Here is a 21184-nt window from a genome sequence, read left to right on the forward strand (position 1 = left end):
CATTACAAATGTTATATAATGTTTATATACAGTGTTTTAACAATGTACAAATGGTTAAAGAACACAAGGGAAAATAAATAAGCATAAATATGGGTTGTATTTACAATGGTGTTTGTTCTTCACTGGTTGACCTTTTGTTGTGGCAACAGGTCACACATCTTGCTGCTGTGATGTCACACTGTGTGGTATTTCACCCAGTAGATATGGGAGTTTTTCAAAATTGGATTTGTTTTCAAATTCTTTGTGGATCTGTGTAATCTGAGGGAAATATGTGTCTCTAATATGGTCATACATTGGGCAGGAGGTTAGGAAGTGCAGCTCAGTTTCCACCTCATTTTGTGGGCAGTGAGCACATAGCCTGTCTTCTCTTGAGAGCCATGTCTGCCTACGGCGGCCTTTCTCAATAGCAAGGCTATGCTCACTGAGTCTGTACATAGTCAAAGAGCATAGTCAAAAAATCTCTCTCCCTCTCTCTCTCTCTCTCTCTCTCTCTCTCTCTCTCTCTCTCTCTCTCTCTCTCTCTCTTTCTCCCTCTCCCGTGAGCCAGGTTTATAGGAGAGGAGGGAAAGTGTGTGTGTTGGACCAGCCAGGCTGGAGTGTCTGTCTGTATCAACACAGCATAACAGTAATGCGTTTGTTTACATACACACTAATATTAAACTGATAATGGCAGTAGGTTGATTATGCAATAGGACATGTAAACATCTTAAATCATCGTAAACAAGGTCATAACCACAGTAAGTATAGGCCTGGTTTTCTGAGCTGTCTTTTAAATGATTAGGACGTGTAAACATCTTACATCATCGTAAACAAGGTCATAACCACAGTAAGTATAGGCCTGGTTTTCAAATGATTAGGACATGTAAACATCTTAAATCATCGTAAACAAGGTCATAATCACAGTAAGTATAGGCCTGGTTTTCCAATTATTAGGACATGTAAACATCTTAAATCATCGTAAACAAGGTCATAATCACAGTAAGTATAGGCCTGGTTTTCCAATTATTAGGACATCTAAACAAGGTCATAACCACAGTAAGTATAGGCCTGGTTTTCCAATTATTAGGACATCTAAACAAGGTCATAATCACAGTAAGTATAGGCCTGGTTTTCCAATTATTAGGACATCTAAACAAGGTCATAATCACAGTAAGTATAGGCCTGGTTTTCCAATTATTAGGACATCTAAACAAGGTCATAATCACAGTAAGTATAGGCCTGGTTTTCCAATTATTAGGACATCTAAACAAGGTCATAATCACAGTAAGTATAGGCCTGGTTTTCCAATTATTAGGACATCTAAACAAGGTCATAATCACAGTAAGTATAGGCCTGGTTTTCCAATTATTAGGACATCTAAACAAGGTCATAATCACAGTAAGTATAGGCCTGGTTTTCCAATTATTAGGACATCTAAACAAGGTCATAATCACAGTAAGTATAGGCCTGGTTTTCTGAACTATCTTTTAAATGACTAGGACGTGTAAACATCTTAAATCGGCGTTCCAGAGGTGTATTTGATCTGAGCATGTGCCAGCATCAGCCGAGCGAGTTCAGAACAACTTTAAATATCCATCTTAGAAATAGTTCACACAAATAAAGTTTATGTCCAAACTCAGATATCACAAATTAACAGCAGTCTCACATACTGTAGGTGGGCTTAAGGTCAGGGGTTTGGGTTAGGAAAGGGGACACTCAGCTACAGAACAGCAGTCTCACATACTGTAGGTGGGCTTAAGGTCAGGGGTTTGGGTTAGGAAAGGGGACACTCAGCTACAGAACAGCAGTCTCACATACTGTAGGTGGGCTTAAGGTCAGGGGTTTGGGTTAGGAAAGGGGACACTCAGCTACAGAACAGCAGTCTCACATACTGTAGGTGGGTTTAAGGTCAGGGGTTTGGGTTAGGAAAGGGGACACTCAGCTACAGAACAGCAGTCTCACATACTGTAGGTGGGCTTAAGGTCAGGGGTTTGGGTTAGGAAAGGGGACACTCAGCTACAGAACAGCAGTCTCACATACTGTAGGTGGGCTTAAGGTCAGGGGTTTGGGTTAGGAAAGGGGACACTCAGCTACAGAACAGCAGTCTCACATACTGTAGGTGGGCTTAAGGTCAGGGGTTTGGGTTAGGAAAGGGGACACTCAGCTTCAGAACAGCAGTCTCACATACTGTAGGTGGGCTTAAGGTCAGGGGTTTGGGTTAGGAAAGGGGACACTCAGCTACAGAACAGCAGTCTCACATACTGTAGGTGGGCTTAAGGTCAGGGGTTTGGGTTAGGAAAGGGGACACTCAGCTTCAGAACAGCAGTCTCACATACTGTAGGTGGGCTTAAGGTCAGGGGTTTGGGTTAGGAAAGGGGACACTCAGCTACAGAACAGCAGTCTCACATACTGTAGGTGGGCTTAAGGTCAGGGGTTTGGGTTAGGAAAGGGGACACTCAGCTACAGAACAGCAGTCTCACATACTGTAGGTGGGTTTAAGGTCAGGGGTTTGGGTTAGGAAAGGGGACACTCAGCTACAGAACAGCAGTCTCACATACTGTAGGTGGGTTTAAGGTCAGGGGTTTGGGTTAGGAAAGGGGACACTCAGCTACAGAACAGCAGTCTCACATACTGTAGGTGGGCTTAAGGTCAGGGGTTTGGGTTAGGAAAGGGGACACTCAGCTACAGAACAGCAGTCTCACATACTGTAGGTGGGCTTAAGGTCAGGGGTTTGGGTTAGGAAAGGGGACACTCAGCTACAGAACAGCAGTCTCACATACTGTAGGTGGGCTTAAGGTCAGGGGTTTGGGTTAGGAAAGGGGACACTCAGCTTCAGAACAGCAGTCTCACATACTGTAGGTGGGCTTAAGGTCAGGGGTTTGGGTTAGGAAAGGGGACACTCAGCTACAGAACAGCAGTCTCACATACTGTAGGTGGGCTTAAGGTCAGGGGTTTGGGTTAGGAAAGGGGACACTCAGCTACAGAACAGCAGTCTCACATACTGTAGGTGGGTTTAAGGTCAGGGGTTTGGGTTAGGAAAGGGGACACTCAGCTACAGAACAGCAGTCTCACATACTGTAGGTGGGCTTAAGGTCAGGGGTTTGGGTTAGGAAAGGGGACACTCAGCTACAGAACAGCAGTCTCACATACTGTAGGTGGTCCTCTTGTCCAGGTGGCTGAGGGCAGTGTGGAGAGATATTGAGATTGTGTCATCTGTGGATCTGCTGGGGAGATATGCAAATTGGAGTGGGTCTAGTGTTTCTGGAGATGACGTGTGCCATAACCAGCCTCTCAAAGCACTTGCTGATTTACAGATGTGAGGGCTACAGGGTGGGGGTCATTGTGGCATGAAGCCTTGGAGGTATTAGGAACAGGAATGATCCTGGTTATCTTTAAACACGTAGGGATTACAGACTGGGACAATGAGAGGTTGATCTGCACATGCTCTGACAGACTGGGACAAGGAGAGGTTGATCTGCACATGCTCTGACAGACTGGGACAAGGAGAGGTTGATCTGCACATGCTCTGACAGACTGGGACAAGGAGAGGTTGATCTGCACATGCTCTGACAGACTGGGACAAGGAGAGGTTGATCTGCACATGCTCTGACAGACTGGGACAAGGAGAGGTTGATCTGCACATGCTCTGACAGACTGGGACAAGGAGAGGTTGATCTGCACATGCTCTGACAGACTGGGACAAGGAGAGATTGATCTGCACATGCTCTGAGAACGCGCCCTGGAATTACAGTCCAGTCTTGTGAGCGTTGACCTGATTTAAGACCTTGCTCACGTCCGGCTCCGGAGAGAGAGATCACCCAGTCTTCTGGTTCGGCGGGGGGGGGGATGTCATGCCAAATAATGTCCCCCTCTACGTCACAATCGGATTCTATGAGTTCTAACTTCTGTTGCTAGGGCTGTTGCTAGGGATGATGCTAGGGCTGTTGCTAGGGATGATACTAGGGCTGTTGCTAGGGATGATGCTAGGGCTGTTGCTAGGGATGATGCTAGGGCTGTTGCTAGAACACTAATAGTTTATGGAATCCCATTGTGACGTAGAGCGGGACACTATTTGGCATGACAGGCCCTCACGCACAGTACGGTGTTGTTGTTGTTGTTGACGAAGCATAACATTTGTTAAATTTGTCTAGAAAAGAGGCATGGTTGAGCAGGTCACAGCTGGGTCTCCCTTTGTAATCTGTAATGGACTGTAGTCCCTGTCACATCACAGCTGGGTCTCCCTTTGTAATCTGTAATGGACTGTAGTCCCTGTCACATCACAGCTGGGTCTCCCTTTGTAATCTGTAATGGACTGTAGTCCCTGTCACATCACGGCTGTAATCTGTAATGGACTGTAGTCCCTGTCACATCACGGCTGTAATCTGTAATGGACTGTAGTCCCTGTCACATCACAGCTGGGTCTCCCTTTGTAATCTGTAATGGACTGTAGTCCCTGTCACATCACGGCTGTAATCTGTAATGGACTGTAGTCCCTGTCACATCACAGCTGGGTCTCCCTTTGTAATCTGTAATGGACTGTAGTCCCTGTCACATCACGGCTGTAATCTGTAATGGACTGTAGTCCCTGTCACATCACGGCTGTAATCTGTAATGGACTGTAGTCCCTGTCACATCACAGCTGGGTCTCCCTTTGTAATCTGTAATGGACTGTAGTCCCTGTCACATCACGGCTGTAATCTGTAATGGACTGTAGTCCCTGTCACATCACGGCTGTAATCTGTAATGGACTGTAGTCCCTGTCACATCACAGCTGGGTCTCCCTTTGTAATCTGTAATGGACTGTAGTCCCTGTCACATCACGGCTGTAATCTGTAATGGACTGTAGTCCCTGTCACATCACGGCTGGGTCTCCCTTTGTCATCTGTAATGGACTGTAGTCCCTGTCACATCACGGCTGTCATCTGTAATGGACTGTAGTCCCTGTCACATCACGGCTGTAATCTGTAATGGACTGTAGTCCCTGTCACATCACAGCTGTCATCTGTAATGGACTGTAGTCCCTGTCACATCACAGCTGTCATCTGTAATGGACTGTAGTCCCTGTCACATCACGGCTGTAATCTGTAATGGACTGTAGTCCCTGACACATCACGGCTGTAATCTGTAATGGACTGTAGTCCCTGTCACATCACGGCTGGGTCTCCCTTTGTAATCTGTAATGGACTGTAGTCCCTGTCCCTGTCACACTGTCCCTCTTTTGATGACTCTGAGGAGGTCGTAGAGGGACTTCGTATGCGTGTGTGTGTGTGTGTGTGTGTGTGTGTGTGTGTGTGTGTGTGTGTGTGTGTGTGTGTGTGTGTGTGTGTGTGTGTGTGTGTGTGTGTGTGTGTGTGTGTGTGTGTGTGTGTGTGTGTGTGTGTGTGTGTGCGTGCGTGCGTGCGTGCGTGCGTGCGTGCGTGTGTGTGTGCATGTAGATTAACTCCTAGAATGATTATCCACCATGTCTCTTGTTCCTTTTCTCAGTGCTGGAGTGGGCCGGACTGGTTGTTTCATCGTGATTGACGCCATGGTGGAGCGAATCAAACACGAGAAGACAGTTGACATCTACGGTCACGTGACCCTCATGAGGTAAATAGATTTTTTGGGGGGGGTCTATCATTCAACAAGCATTTTTAGAACATTGAACCAATTGCCACTGTCGGAGCAGACATTATATTAATTATATTTTTCAGACTCTATTCACTAAATGCTAACTGAAACCAGGACTCTGTGATTACCAGTGTTACCAGTAAATGAACCCTGACTGAAACATTCAACTTTTAGGTCCCAGCGGAACTACATGGTGCAGACGGAGGATCAGTACGCCTTTATCCACGACGCGCTGCTGGAGGCCGTCGCCTGCGGCAACACCGAGGTTCCGGCGCGGAACCTTCACGCCTACATCCAGAGACTGACCCAGATAGAACCGGCGGAGAACGTCACAGGCACGGAACTGGAGTTCAAGGTGCGTTGTCAAGGTTCTAGGGTTCTGTGGTGCTGTTCTAGGAGGGAAATAAATGTTGTGTCTGTGAGATCCAGGGTCTGCGTGCCTCCTTGCCCGGGGTCAAATCAAATATTTAAATATTGATCATTTATTTTGACCGAGACGTGCGGCGATAGCAAGAGTCATCAATTTCAGATAAAATGTCAGAGCAAACAGCACCTCTCTGTCTCAGTATGTGTAGACCATGTATCTAATGTCTCAGTATGTGTAGACCATGTATCTGATGTCTCAGTATGTGTAGACCATGTATCTGATGCTGTCTGGACAGTGAAACAGCGCCCCCTCTGTCTCAGTATGTGTAGACCATGTATCTGATGCTGTGTGGACAGTGAAACAGCGCCCCCTCTGTCTCAGTATGTGTAGACCATGTATCTGATGCTGTCTGGACAGTGAAACAGCACCCCCTCTGTCTCAGTATGTGTAGACCATGTATCTGATGCTGTCTCAGTATGTGTAGACCATGTATCTGATGCTGTCTCAGTATGTGTAGAACATGTATATGATGCTGTCTGGACAGTGAAACAATGCCCCCTCTGTCTCAGTATGTGTATACCATGTATCTGATGCTGTGTGGACAGTGAAACAGCGCCCCCTCTGTCTCAGTATGTGTAGACCATGTATCTGATGCTGTCTGGACAGTGAAACAGCGCCCCCTCTGTCTCAGTATGTGTAGACCATGTATCTGATGCTGTCTAGACAGTGAAACAGCTCCCCTCTGTCTCAGTATGTGTAGACCATGTATCTGATGCTGTCTCAGTATGTGTAGAACATGTATCTGATGCTGTCTGGACAGTGAAACAGCACCTTTCTGTCTCAGTATGTGTAGACCATGTATCTGATGCTGTCTGGACAGTGAAACAGCGCCCCCTCTGTCTCAGTATGTGTAGACCAAGTATCTGATGCTGTCTGGACAGTGAAACAGCGCCCCCTCTGTCTCAGTATGTGTAGACCAAGTATCTGATGCTGTCTGGACAGTGAAACAGCACCTTTCTGTCTCAGTATGTGTAGACCATGTATCTGATGCTGTCTCAGTATGTGTAGACCATGTATCTGATGCTGTGTGGACAGTGAAACAGCGCCCCCTCTGTCTCAGTATGTGTAGACCATGTATCTGATGCTGTCTGGACAGTGAAACAGCACCTCTCTATCTCAGTATGTGTTGACCATGTATCTGATGCTGTCTGGACAGTGAAACAGCGCCCCCTCTGTCTCAGTATGTGTAGACCATGTATCTGATGCTGTCTGGACAGTGAAACAGCACCTCTCTGTCTCAGTATGTGTAGACCATGTATCTGATGCTGTCTGGACAGTGAAACAGCGCCCCCTCTGTCTCAGTATGTGTAGACCATGTATCTGATGCTGTGTGGTCAAGAAGGGTATAACATGTTAACGCCGTGACATGTCGTCCTCTTTTCTCGGTCAGATGGAAACATCATGACCTGTTGTGTTCGTGCCACATTAAAAGGTCATCCATTTCTCCAATTAAATGACATGTACTTTCCTCTAAAAAACCTTTGAAGAAACGTGTAGGACATAGACAGGTTCCGTTTCCTCTTGTGGAAACGAAATGCCCGTCCAACTGATTCCCTTCTGACCGCCGGCCCTGGTGAGAGCTCAGTGTTCCATCGACTTCCTGTAGTTTCCTCTCTGTCCCTCTCTAATGAGCTGTTGTTCTTTCTCACCCGAGTCAAGCAACGGCCAGACTGTGTGTGTGTGTGGTTTCGCTGACGCAGGATAAACTCTGGTTCACATGTGTGTGTCGAGACAGCCAGGGGGCCTGTGGTTTCCTCTCCCACTTCTCTTCTCCTCTCTTCTCTCCACCCCCCCCCCTTCCTCCTCTTCCCCCTCCTCCCCCTCTCTTCCTCCTCCTCCACCCTCCCCCTCTCTTCTCCCCCCCTTCGCCCTTCCTCCTCCTCCCCCTCTCTTGCTCCTCCTCCACCCTCCCCCTCTCTTCCCCCTCCTCCTCCTCCCCTCTCTTCCTCCTCCTCCCCCTCTCTTCCCCCTCCTCCTCCTCCCCTCTCTTCCTCCACCCTCCCCCTCTCTTCCCCCTCCTCCTCCTCCCCTCTCTTCCTCCTCCTCCCCCTCTCTTCCTCCTCCTCCCCCTCTCTTCTCCCCTCTCTCCTCCTATCTGTTAGACTCTGTGCAAACTGAACTGTATTAGCGGTCATACTCTGTTCTACTATGTCATGATATAATTCATTATGTCATGTGATATTTTCTTATGAATGGTTAAGCCATATCTTATCTTGTTATAACACACTATGTCATGACATATCGCGTCCCACAGCATCTAGCCAATGCTAGGGGTCAAGCTTAAATATTAAGTCGTGCACTGTTCTGTTCTGCTGTGTCATTCTAATGTCACATTATTACATGATGTGTAGCTATGTCACATTATAACACCCAATGTCATCTCCCTCCCCCCTCCATAGCGGTTGACCAGTGCGAAGGCCCACACTTCCCTTCTCCTCGCATGTCATATCTCATGATACAATATGTAATGCTATGTCACATTATAACACCCTATGTCATCTCCCTCCCCCCTCCATAGCGGTTGGCCAGTGCGAAGGCCCACACCTCCAGGTTTGTGAGTGCCAACCTGCCGTGTAACAAGTTCAAGAACCGTCTGGTGAACATCATGCCCTATGAGTCCACCAGGGTCTGTCTGCAGCCAATCAGAGGAGTGGAGGGGTCAGACTACATCAACGCCAGCTTCATAGACGGATACAGGTGAGGAGGGAGGGGGTCAGACTACATCAACAGCAGCTTCATAGACGGATACAGGTGAGGAGGGAGGGGGTCAGACTACATCAACAGCAGCTTCATAGACAGATACAGGTGAGGAGGGAGGGGGTCAGACTACATCAACAGCAGCATCATAAACAGATACAGGTGAGGAGGGAGGGGGTCAGACTACATCAACGGCAGCTTCATAGACGGATACAGGTGAGGAGGGAGGGGGTCAGACTATATCAACAGCAGCTTCATAGACAGATACAGGTGAGGAGGGAGGGGGTCAGACTACATCAACGGCAGCATCATAGACGGATACAGGTGAGGAGGGAGGGGGTCAGACTACATCAACAGCAGCTTCATAGACAGATACAGGTGAGGAGGGAGGGGGTCAGACTACATCAACGGCAGCATCATAGACAGATACAGGTGAGGAGGGAGGGGGTCAGACTTCATCAACGGCAGCTTCATAGACAGATACAGGTGAGGAGGGAGGGGGTCAGACTACATCAACGGCAGCTTCATAGACAGATACAGGTGAGGAGGGAGGGGGTCAGACTACATCAACGGCAGCTTCATAGACAGATACAGGTGAGGAGGGAGGGGGTCAGACTACATCAACGGCAGCATCATAGACAGATACAGGTGAGGAGGGAGGGGGTCAGACTACATCAACGGCAGCATCGTAGACAGATACAGGTGAGGAGGGAGGGGGTCAGACTACATCAACGGCAGCATCGTAGACAGATACAGGTGAGGAGGGAGGGGGTCAGACTTCATCAACGGCAGCTTCATAGACAGATACAGGTGAGGAGGGAGGGGGTCAGACTACATCAACGGCAGCTTCATAGACAGATACAGGTGAGGAGGGAGGGGGTCAGACTACATCAACAGCAGCTTCATAGACGGATACAGGTGAGGAGGGAGGGGGTCAGACTATATCAACAGCAGCTTCATAGACAGATACAGGTGAGGAGGGAGGGGGTCAGACTACATCAACGGCAGCATCATAGACGGATACAGGTGAGGAGGGAGGGGGTCAGACTACATCAACAGCAGCTTCATAGACAGATACAGGTGAGGAGGGAGGGGGTCAGACTACATCAACGGCAGCATCATAGACAGATACAGGTGAGGAGGGAGGGGGTCAGACTTCATCAACGGCAGCTTCATAGACAGATACAGGTGAGGAGGGAGGGGGTCAGACTACATCAACGGCAGCTTCATAGACAGATACAGGTGAGGAGGGAGGGGGTCAGACTACATCAACAGCAGCTTCATAGACAGATACAGGTGAGGAGGGAGGGGGTCAGACTACATCAACGGCAGCATCATAGACAGATACAGGTGAGGAGGGAGGGGGTCAGACTACATCAACGGCAGCATCGTAGACAGATACAGGTGAGGAGGGAGGGGGTCAGACTACATCAACGGCAGCATCATAGACAGATACAGGTGAGGAGGGAGGGGGTCAGACTTCATCAACGGCAGCTTCATAGACAGATACAGGTGAGGAGGGAGGGGGTCAGACTACATCAACGGCAGCTTCATAGACAGATACAGGTGAGGAGGGAGGGGGTCAGACTACATCAACAGCAGCTTCCATCAGTACCATAGATATATTATTATAGATACACCTCTCCTCAGGCACTCCATCAGTACCATAGATATATTATTATAGATAAACCTCTCCTCAGGGACCCCATCAGTACCATAGATATATTATTATAGATAAACCTCTCCTCAGGGACTCCATCAGTACCATAGATATATTATTATAGATAAACCTCTCCTCAGGCACTCCATCAGTACCATAGATATATTATTATAGATACACCTCTCCTCAGGGACTCCATCAGTACCATAGATATATTATTATAGATAAACCTCTCCTTAGGGACTCCATCAGTACCATAGATATATTATTATAGATAAACCTCTCCTCAGGGACTCCATCAGTACCATAGACATATTATTATAGATACACCTCTCCTCAGGCACTCCATCAGTACCATAGATATATTATTATAGATAAACCTCTCCTCAGGGACTCCATCAGTACCATAGACATATTATTATAGATAAACCTCTCCTCAGGGACTCCATCAGTACCATAGATATATTATTATAGATAAACCTGTCCTCAGGGACTCCCAGATGTTTCAGCGTGTTGTTAAAGCCCCTGAACTATCTCACATGATTCACCTAGTCAAGGACTTGATGATTAGTTGAATCAGGTCCTAGTTCTGGAATAGATCAAACACATGGAACGGCTGGGGGTTCCTGAGGAGAGGTTTGGAATGGCTGGGAGTCCTGAGGAGAGGTTTGGAATGGCTGGGAGTCCTGAGGAGAGGTTTGGAATGGCTGGGAGTCCTGAGGAGAGGTTTGGAATGGCTGGGAGTCCCGAGGAGAGGTTTGGAATGGCTGGGAGTCCTGAGGAGAGGTTTGGAATGGCTGGGAGTCCTGAGGAGAGGTTTGGAATGGCTGGGAGTCCTGAGGAGAGGTTTGGAATGGCTGGGAGTCCTGAGGAGAGGTTTGGAATGGCTGGGAGTCCTGAGGAGAGGTTTGGAATCGCTGGGAGTCCTGAGGAGAGGGTAGAGAACGGCTGGGAGTCCTGAGGAGAGGTTTGGAATGGCTGGGAGTCCTGAGGAGAGGTTTGGAATGGCTGGGGGTCCTGAGGAGAGGTTTGGAATGGCTGGGGGTCCTGAGGAGAGGTTTGGAATGGCTGGGAGTCCTGAGGAGAGGTTTGGAATGGCTGGGAGTCCTGAGGAGAGGTTTGGAATGGCTGGGAGTCCTGAGGAGAGGTTTGGAATCGCTGGGAGTCCTGAGGAGAGGGTAGAGAACGGCTGGGAGTCCTGAGGAGAGGTTTGGAATGGCTGGGAGTCCTGAGGAGAGGTTTGGAATCGCTGGGAGTCCTGAGGAGAGGGTAGAAAACGGCTGGGAGTCCTGAGGAGAAGGTAGAGAACGGCTGGGAGTCCTGAGGAGAGGTTTGGAATGGCTGGGAGTCCTGAGGAGAGGTTTGGAATGGCTGGGAGTCTTGAGGAGAGGTTTGGAATGGCTGGGGGTCCTGAGGAGAGGTTTGGAATGGCTGGGGGTCCTGAGGAGAGGTTTGGAATGGCTGGGAGTCCTGAGGAGAGGGTAGAGAATGGCTGGGAGTCCTGAGGAGACGTTTGGAATGGCTGGGGGTCCTGAGGATAGGTTTGGAATGGCTGGGAGTCCTGAGGAGAGGGTAGAGAATGGCTGGGAGTCCTGAGGAGAGGGTAGAGAACGGCTGGGAGTCCTGAGGAGAGGTTTGGAATGGCTGGGAGTCCTGAGGAGAGGGTAGAGAATGGCTGGGGCTCCTGAGGAGAGGTTTGGAACGGCTGGGGCTCCTGAGGAGAGGGTAGAGAACCACTGTTATAATAGATGAACAGATATGTCACCCAGATATCTACAGTAGACTGCTGTCACCCAGACATATACAGTAGACTGTCACCCACAACATCCACAGTAGACTGTCACCCACAACATCTACAGTAGACTGCTGTCACCCAGACATATACAGTAGACTGTCACCCACAATATCTACAGTAGACTGCTGTCACCCACAACATCTACAGTAGACTGCTGTCACCCAGACATATACAGTAGACTGTCACCCACAACATCCACAGTAGACTGTCACCCACAACATCTACAGTAGACTGCTGTCACCCATACATATACAGTAGACTGTCACCCACAACATCTACAGCAGACTGTCACCCACAACATCTACAGTAGACTGCTGTCACCCAGACATATACAGTAGACTGTCACCCACAACATCTACAGTAGACTGCTGTCACCCAGACATCTACAGTAGACTGCTGTCACACACAACATCTACAGTAGACTACTGTCACCCAGACATATACAGTAGACTGTCACCCACAACATCTACAGTAGGCTGCTGTCACCCAGATATCTACAGTAGACTACTGTCACCCACAACATCTACAGTAGACAGCTGTCACCCACAACATCTAGAGTAGACTGTCACCCACCACATCTGCTGTAGACTGCTGTCACCCACACATCTACAGTAGACTGCTGTCACCCACAACATTTACAGTAGACTGCTGTCACCCACAACATCTACAGTAGACTGCTGTCACCCAGACATATACAGTAGACTGTCACCCACAACATCTACAGTAGACTACTGTCACCCAGATATCTACAGTAGACTGCTGTCACACACAACATCTACAGTAGACTACTGTCACCCAGATATCTACAGTAGACTGCTGTCACCCACAACATCTACAGTAGGCTGCTGTCACCCAGATATCTACAGTAGACTCCTGTCACCCAGATATCTACAGTAGACTGCTGTCACCCAGACATCTACAGTAGACTACTGTCACCCACAACATCTACAGTAGGCTGCTGTCACCCACAACATCTACAGTAGACTGCTGTCACCCAGACATATACAGTAGACTGTCACCCACAACATCTACAGTAGACTACTGTCACCCAGATATCTACAGTAGACTGCTGTCACACACAACATCTACAGTAGACTACTGTCACCCAGATATCTACAGTAGACTGCTGTCACCCACAACATCTACAGTAGGCTGCTGTCACCCAGATATCTACAGTAGACTCCTGTCACCCAGATATCTACAGTAGACTGCTGTCACCCAGACATCTACAGTAGACTACTGTCACCCACAACATCTACAGTAGGCTGCTGTCACCCACAACATCTACAGTAGACTGCTGTCACCCACAACATTTACAGTAGACTGCTGTCACCCACCACATCTACAGTAGACTGCTGTCACCCAGACATCTACAGTAGGCTGCTGTCACCCAGACATCTACAGTAGGCTGCTGTCACCCACAACATCTACAGTAGACTGCTATCACCCACACATCTACAGTAGACTGTCACCCACAACATCTATTTTAGACTTCTGTCACCCAGACATCTACAGTAGACTGTCACCCACAACATCTACAGTAGACTACTGTCACCCATACATCTACAGTAGACTGCTGTCACCCACAACATCTACAGTAGACTGCTGTCACCCACAACATCTACAGTAGACTACTGTCACCCATACATCTACAGTAAGCTGCTGTCACCCACAACATCTACAGTAGACTGCTGTCACCCACAACATCTACAGTAATCTGCTGTCACCCACAACATCTACAGTAGACTACTGTCACCCATACATCTACAGTAAGCTGCTGTCACCCACAACATCTACAGTAGACTGCTGTCACCCACAACATCTACAGTAATCTGCTGTCACCCACAACATCTACAGTAGACTGCTGTCACCCAGATATCGTCACTCCCACAACATCTACAGTAGACTGCTGTCACCCAGATATCGTCACTCCCACAACATCTACAGTAGACTGCTGTCACCCACAACATCTACAGTAGACTGCTGTCACCCTGTCACCCCGGGAACATTCCTATCAGTTCAGTGTCATTATAGAGCACCTGGTGGGACCAGTGACTCTTCCCGTTGATAGTCTTCTGGTGGAACCAAGCAAGTTCAGTGTCATTATAGAGCACCTGGTGGGACCAGTGACTCTTCCCGTTGATAGTCTTCTGGTGGAACCAAGCCAGTTCAGTGTCATTATAGAGCACCTGGTGGGACCAGTGACTCTTCCCGTTGATAGTCTTCTGGTGGAACCAAGCCAGTTCAGTGTCATTATAGAGCACCTGGTGGGACCAGTGACTCTTCCCGTTGATAGTCTTCTGGTGGAACCAAGCCAGTTCAGTGTCATTATAGAGCACCTGGTGGGACCAGTGACTCTTCCCGTTGATAGTCTTCTGGTGGAACCAAGCCAGTTCAGTGTCATTATAGAGCACCTGGTGGGACCAGTGACCCTTCCCGTTGATAGTCTTCTGGTGGAACCAAGCCAGTCACCTAGTTCTGCTGCCTTTGTGGAGGACAGCACAAAGCTTCCAGGTACTACCATCACTGATGGTCCTACAGCGTTACTGAACCCTATGGACAGGGAGGGAGGGAAGGGGTGGAGAGAGAGAATGAGATGGTGGAGAGAGAGAGAAGGAGATAGTGGAGAGGGGGGGAGAGAGAAGGAGATAGTGGAGAGGGGGAGAGAGAGAGAAGGAGATAGTGGAGAGGGGGAGAGAGAGAAGGAGATAGTGGAGAGGGGGAGAGAGAGATGGTTGAGAGGGGAGAGACAGATGGTGGAGAGGGGAGAGAGAGAAGGAGATAGTGGAGAGGGGAGAGAGAGAAGGAGATAGTGGAGAGGGGGAGAGAGAGAAGGAGATAGTGGAGAGGGGGAGAGAGAGATAGTGGAGAGGGGGAGAGAGAGAGAAGGAGATAGTGGAGAGGGGAGAGAGAGAAGGAGATAGTGGAGAGGGAGAGAGCGAGAGAAGGAGATAGTGGAGAGGGGAGTGAGAGAGAAGGAGATAGTGGAGAGGGGGAGAGAGAGAAGGAGATAGTGGAGAGGGGGGGGAGAGAGAAGGAGATAGTGGAGAGGGGAGAGAGAGAAGGAGATAGTGGAGAGGGAGAGAGCGAGAGAAGGAGATAGTGGAGAGGGGAGAGAGAGAGAAGGATATAGTGGAGAGGGGAGAGAGAGAAGGATATAGTGGAGAGGGAGAGAGAGAGAGAAGGAGATAGTGGAGAGGGAGAGAAGGATATAGTGGAGAGGGAGAGAGAGAGAGAGAGAAGGATATAGTGGAGAGGGAGAGAAGGATATAGTGGAGAGGGAGAGAGAGAGAGAAGGATATAGTGGAGAGGGGGAGAGAGAGAAGGATATAGTGGAGAGGGAGAGAGAGAAGGAGATAGTGGAGAGGGGAGAGAGAGAGAGAAGGAGATAGTGGAGAGGGGAGAGAGAGAGAAGGAGATAGTGGAGAGGGAGAGAGAGAAGGAGATAGTGGAGAGGGGAGAGAGAGAGAAGGAGATAGTGGAGAGGGGAGAGAGAGAGAAGGATATAGTGGAGAGGGGAGAGAGAGAGAAGGATATAGTGGAGAGGGGGAGAGAGAGACTTTCAACGGAAGGACAGAGAGAGAAGCGGAGGGGGACCGTTAAGAGATGTGATCATGGGAAAGGGAGCTGAACAGGGGGTGGGGCTAAAACTGGGAAAAACTTAACTTTATTAAAATCCTCCATGACCAATCGTAGCTCACCATAGCTTCCATCCCCTACTGGATTGGCTGACAGCGGCTGTTGATACGAGGCACTACCTAGCATGCTTGCTGGCTTGTTAGCACCCACATGAGGGCTAAGGCTAGCGTGGCTAGGCCCGTGTTGCTTGTATAGTGTAAACGCCCGCTGAGCTTTAGCCCAGGCACAGACCAGTTTTACACAAGACAATAATGATGCCCTCAAATATTCATTAACGTGGGGGTTGGCACCCTATTCCCTATGTAGTGCACTACTTTTGAACAGAGTTGGTACCGTATTCCATATTTAGTGCACTCCTTTAAACAGAGTTGGCACCCTATTCCATATTTAGTGCACTACTTTTGAACAGAGTTGGCACCCTATTCCCTATGTAGTGCACTACTTTAGACCAGGGCCCTATGGAGAAATAGGGAGCCACTTGGATCAGAGCCATAGAAATGAGGTCTAACAGGTTCCAGAGCCTCAGTGTTGTCAGAGACACGGTGACATTTAACCATGACTTTGACACGGTGAACTGAACTGAAATGAATCACGCTGTTTTCTCCACGGTGGTGTGTAACCTAATCCACCGTAACAGATAGACTGAAGGCTAGAATACACTGAATTAGTAGCCGTGTAAAAGACAGGTGTTTCCCACAGAAATCAGAGACCGGACAGATTTTCGATTCTAATTTACGGCCGACGTGTCGGATCACAGTGATAAATAGTTCAACGTCGGTGAAACTCGTCGTTTATTTGCTGCAACACTGCTAATAACTGCGGCCGGTAAACGGTTGGCACCACAATCTCTCTCTGAGGTTATTCACGAAATGAAGGAGCGTGGCTTTAAAACAGGAAGAAACATAGTATATAACAAACGATGATGTTATGTTTTATTGTGGTTGTGGTCTTACCCTGCTTGTTCATTGTTCGTACGGAGAGTCACTGCATCAACCTGCCTCTGTTGCTGTCTTCCTGTTTTCTGAGACGACCTTCTGTCTGACGGTGTCTGAGGTACAGGTGACTACGTCATCGCACCGTGGCAAGAGACGGGCCAAAGTGCATTCCAGGCCCCGCTATGTTTACAGACATTTCATTGCACGAAACTCCATGTCACGTCATTGACTGTGCAGTCTGGCGTCAGGTTGCTGGGGCAGATGATGTGGTTAGCTGATATGTTTACTCACCTGTCCAGGTGTTGTGAGAGCTGGGCAGGGGTCTGTAATGTAGTCGTCCTGGAACGCACCCTATCCAGGTGTTGTGAGAGCTGGGCAGGGGTCTGTAATGTAGTCATCCTGGAACGCACCCTATCCAGGTGTTGTGAGAGCTGGGCAGGGGTCTGTAATGTAGTCATCCTGGAACGCACCCTATCCAGGTGTTATGAGAGCTGGGCAGGGGTTCGTAATGTAGTCATCCTGGAACGCACCCTATCCAGGTGTTGTGAGAGCTGGGCAGGGGTCTGTAATGTAGTCATCCTGGAACGCACCCTATCCAGGTGTTATGAGAGCTGGGCAGGGGTTTGTAATGTAGTCATCCTGGAACGCACCCTATCCAGGTGTTGTGAGAGCTGGGCAGGGGTCTGTAATGTAGTCATCCTGGAACGCACCCTATCCAGGTGTTGTGAGATCTGGCAGGGGTCTGTAATGTAGTCATCCTGGAACGCACCCTATCCAGGTGTTATGAGAGCTGGGCAGGGGTTTGTAATGTAGTCGTCCTGGAACGCACCCTATCCAGGTGCTGTGAGAGCTGGGCAGGGGTCTGAAATGTAGTCATCCTGGAACGCACCCTATCCAGGTGTTGTGAGAGCTGGGCAGGTGTCTGTAATGTAGTCATCCTGGAATGCACCCTATCCAGGTGCTGTGAGAGCTGGGCAGGGGTCTGTAATGTAGTCATCCTGGAACGCACCCTATCCAGGTGTTGTGAGAGCTGGGCAGGGGTCTGTAATGTAGTCATCCTGGAACGCACCCTATCCAGGTGTTGTGAGAGCTGGGCAGGGGTCTGTAATGTAGTCGTCCTGGAACGCACCCTATCCAGGTGTTGTGAGAGCTGGGCAGGGGTCTGTAATGTAGTCATCCTGGAACGCACCCTATCCAGGTGTGAGATCTGGCAGGTGTCTGTAATGTAGTCATCCTGGAACGCACCCTATCCACGTGCTGTGAGAGTTGGACAGGGGTCTGTAATGTAGTCGTCCTGGAACGCACCCTATCCAGGTGTTGTGAGATCTGGCAGGTGTCTGTAATGTAGTCGTCCTGGAACGCACCCTATCCAGGTGTTGTGAGAGCTGGGCAGGGGTCTGTAATGTAGTCGTCCTGGAACGCACCCTATCCAGGTGTTGTGAGAGCTGGGCAGGGGTCTGTAATGTAGTCATCCTGGAACGCACCCTATCCAGGTGTGAGATCTGGCAGGTGTCTGTAATGTAGTCGTCCTGGAACGCACCCTATCCAGGTGTTGTGAGAGCTGGGCAGGGGTCTGTAATGTAGTCGTCCTGGAACGCACCCTATCCAGGTGTTGTGAGAGCTGGGCAGGGGTCTGTATTGTAGTCATCCTCTACAAGGGTAGGCAGTTCCAGTCCTCGAGGGCCTGATTGGTGTCACAGTTTTGCCCCAGCTAACACACCTGACTCCAAAAATCACCTAATCATGATCTTCAGTTTCGATGCAATTTGATTAGTCAGCTGTGTTTGCTCGGGATGGGGAGTGTGACACCTCGAGGACTGGAGTTGCACACCCATAACATTATTCAAAATAAATTCAAAACAAACATTTATTTCATTTATTTTTTAGTTTATAAACATATTTTCTGGAGATATATATAAAAACAAGGGTAGATACAGTTTTCGACTGTAAAAAATTATATCCATTTTTTTAACAACAAGGGGAGGAAATATCATACGTAGAGATTGACCCAACAAGCAAAATAATACCCAACATGCAATAGTTCAATAATATTCAAACAAAACCCATTCCATTCCATTGACAATTTAATTTTTTTATATTTCACCGTTGTTTAACCAGGCGAGTTGGTTAAGAACAAATTCTTATTTACAATGATGACCTAGAGTCCTGTATATACAGGTGATCAATACAATGATGACCTAGAGTCCTGTATTTACAGGTGATCAATACAATGATGACCTAGAGTCCTGTATATACAGGTGATCAATACAATGATGACCTAGAGTCCTGTATTTACAGGTGATAACATTGTATTCAAATAAGGCATGAAAATATATCCCTTTCACACACAGACCAAAGTCCCACTAATTGACCAGGCCTGCATGTTCTATACCAGGTTATTGGTATATCTAAGTGAACAGGTGATAAATGATGACCTGGAGTCCTGTATATATATACTAATTGACCAGGCCTGCATGTTCTATACCAGGTTATTGGTATATCTAAGTGAACAGGTGATAAATGATGACCTGGAGTCCTGTATATATATACTAATTGACCAGGCCTGCATGTTTTATACCAGGTTATTGGTATATCTAAGTGAACAGGTGATAAATGATGACCTGGAGTCCTGTATATATATACTAATTGACCAGGCCTGCATGTTCTATACCAGGTTATTGGTATATCTAAGTGAACAGGTGATAAATGATGACCTGGAGTCCTGTATATATATATACTAATTGACCAGGCCTGCATGTTCTATACCAGGTTATTGGTATATCTAAGTGAACAGGTGATAAACCAAAATGCAGGTTTGAGTCTGAATGGTTCTCTGCTTTCTTCCTTTAACATGTAAAATCATTAACACTTCCATTGTTTCAAACCTCCCTAATTTGAACTGCAAACAGCCCCCATGGTTTAACAGTACCCGCTACCCTTCCCAATCGGCCAGTTACCCTCTGATATGTATAAAAGGGGTTCACCACCCAATATGTATTTACTTAACTAGACAAGTCAGTTAAAGAACAAATTATTATTTACAATGACGGCCTACCCCCCCCCCCCTGGTCAAACCTGGACGACGCTGGGGCAATTGCGCGCCGCCCTGTGGGTACTCCCAATCACGGCCCAGTTGTGATACAGCCTGGAATCGAACCAGGGTCTGTAGTGACGTCTCTAGCAACTGAGATGTAGTGACTTAGACCGCTGCGCCACTCGGGAGTGGCCACTAAGGGCTTTGATGAAAGGGGCTCATATAAACATGGCCTTAGATTATTATTGTTTTTTACAGGTAGCACATCTACTGTCTCGAATGGGTATAAAGAAGCATGTAGAGACTATATCTCCTCCGCTGACATTGTATCTGAGATTCTTTCCCCTTGATTCGTCGGTCTGGTGGGATCCACAACCACTAAGGACAGCAGCGAGATCAGAAAGATCCATATTAAAATCCACACCGTGAAATAACTCAGAGTCCATCTCCCGAACCACGTGGCGCACATGGCCCCCAGTGTGGGCCCCCAGCCTCCCTGCCTTCCCGTAGCTACTACTGCTGCGCCTTAGAGCCGCAGACAGAGCCACCCCTGCAGCCGCCGCCGGACCAAACAGAGCCCCCATCGTGCCCCAATGCCCCAGGATAGACTGGGACCTCAAGGCTGCTAATATCCCTGTTCCTATGCCTGCCGCTGCCCTCAGTTTGACTGCTCCTTTACCGAACTGAACCGACACCCCTGCTGCCAACGCAGCCATGAAAGGAGACACGACGATGAAGATGACTTTCACAGCCATTTCTACAGTGTATCGGTACACGGTGAGGACGTCAGTCAGTTCTCCTACGGCTGTTTCCAAGAGGAACCCCACACCTCCGCAGATAGCGGAGGTCCCCATCAGAACCACTGTTACGACCGCAGCCACCTCCGTAGCGTCCGGCTCCGTCTCCCCGGCCTTCCTGATTGCCATGGAGGCAGCGAGGCCACAGTATTCCTCCTACTGCCATGGGCAGAAACAACATCAGGAAACATTGCTATCAAGAGGGTCAGGAAGTGATGAGCCCTTTGTCTGCCTCCGATTCTCCCTTGTTGATGTCTTCTGGTGGAGGGCCCCAGGCCACCGAGTTCTGCCGCCATTGTGGAGGACAGAAGGTAACCTCCAGGTACGCCAGAGATGAAGCCCAGCACCGCTGCTCCTACGGCTTTCCAGATATCTATCAGGAGAGGGGGAGAGAGAGAGAGGGGGGATGGAGAGAGGAGGGAGAGAGAGAGGGGGAGAGAGGGAGAGACAGAGAAGAGAGAGAGAGGGGGAGAGAGAGGAGAGAGAGAGAGAGGGAGAGAGTAGAGGGGGGAGAGAGGGAGAGGAGAGAGAGAGGAGAGAGGGGAGGGAGAAGAGAGAGGGGGGGGGGGAGAGAAGAGAGGGAGGGAGAGAACATGAGAGAGAGAGGGGGG

At 48.8% G+C, this 21184-nt stretch overlaps 1 protein-coding gene across 1 annotated transcript in view; it reads left to right on the plus strand.

The window, feature by feature from the left end:
• The window catches only part of LOC109886482 (receptor-type tyrosine-protein phosphatase delta), a 126532-nt gene that overhangs the window by 96018 nt on the left and 9330 nt on the right, over window positions 1-21184 (plus strand). The window contains exons 22-25 of the mRNA XM_031814598.1: window positions 5464-5568; window positions 5764-5944; window positions 8535-8714; window positions 20439-20720. Of these exons, the coding sequence (XP_031670458.1) occupies window positions 5464-5568; window positions 5764-5944; window positions 8535-8714; window positions 20439-20720 (748 nt within the window). The remainder of the gene's footprint in view (window positions 1-5463; window positions 5569-5763; window positions 5945-8534; window positions 8715-20438; window positions 20721-21184) is intronic.

This window comes from Oncorhynchus kisutch, unplaced genomic scaffold (genome assembly GCF_002021735.2).
Source record: "Oncorhynchus kisutch isolate 150728-3 unplaced genomic scaffold, Okis_V2 Okis07a-Okis12b_hom, whole genome shotgun sequence".
Classification (NCBI taxonomy): Eukaryota; Metazoa; Chordata; class Actinopteri; order Salmoniformes; family Salmonidae; genus Oncorhynchus; species Oncorhynchus kisutch.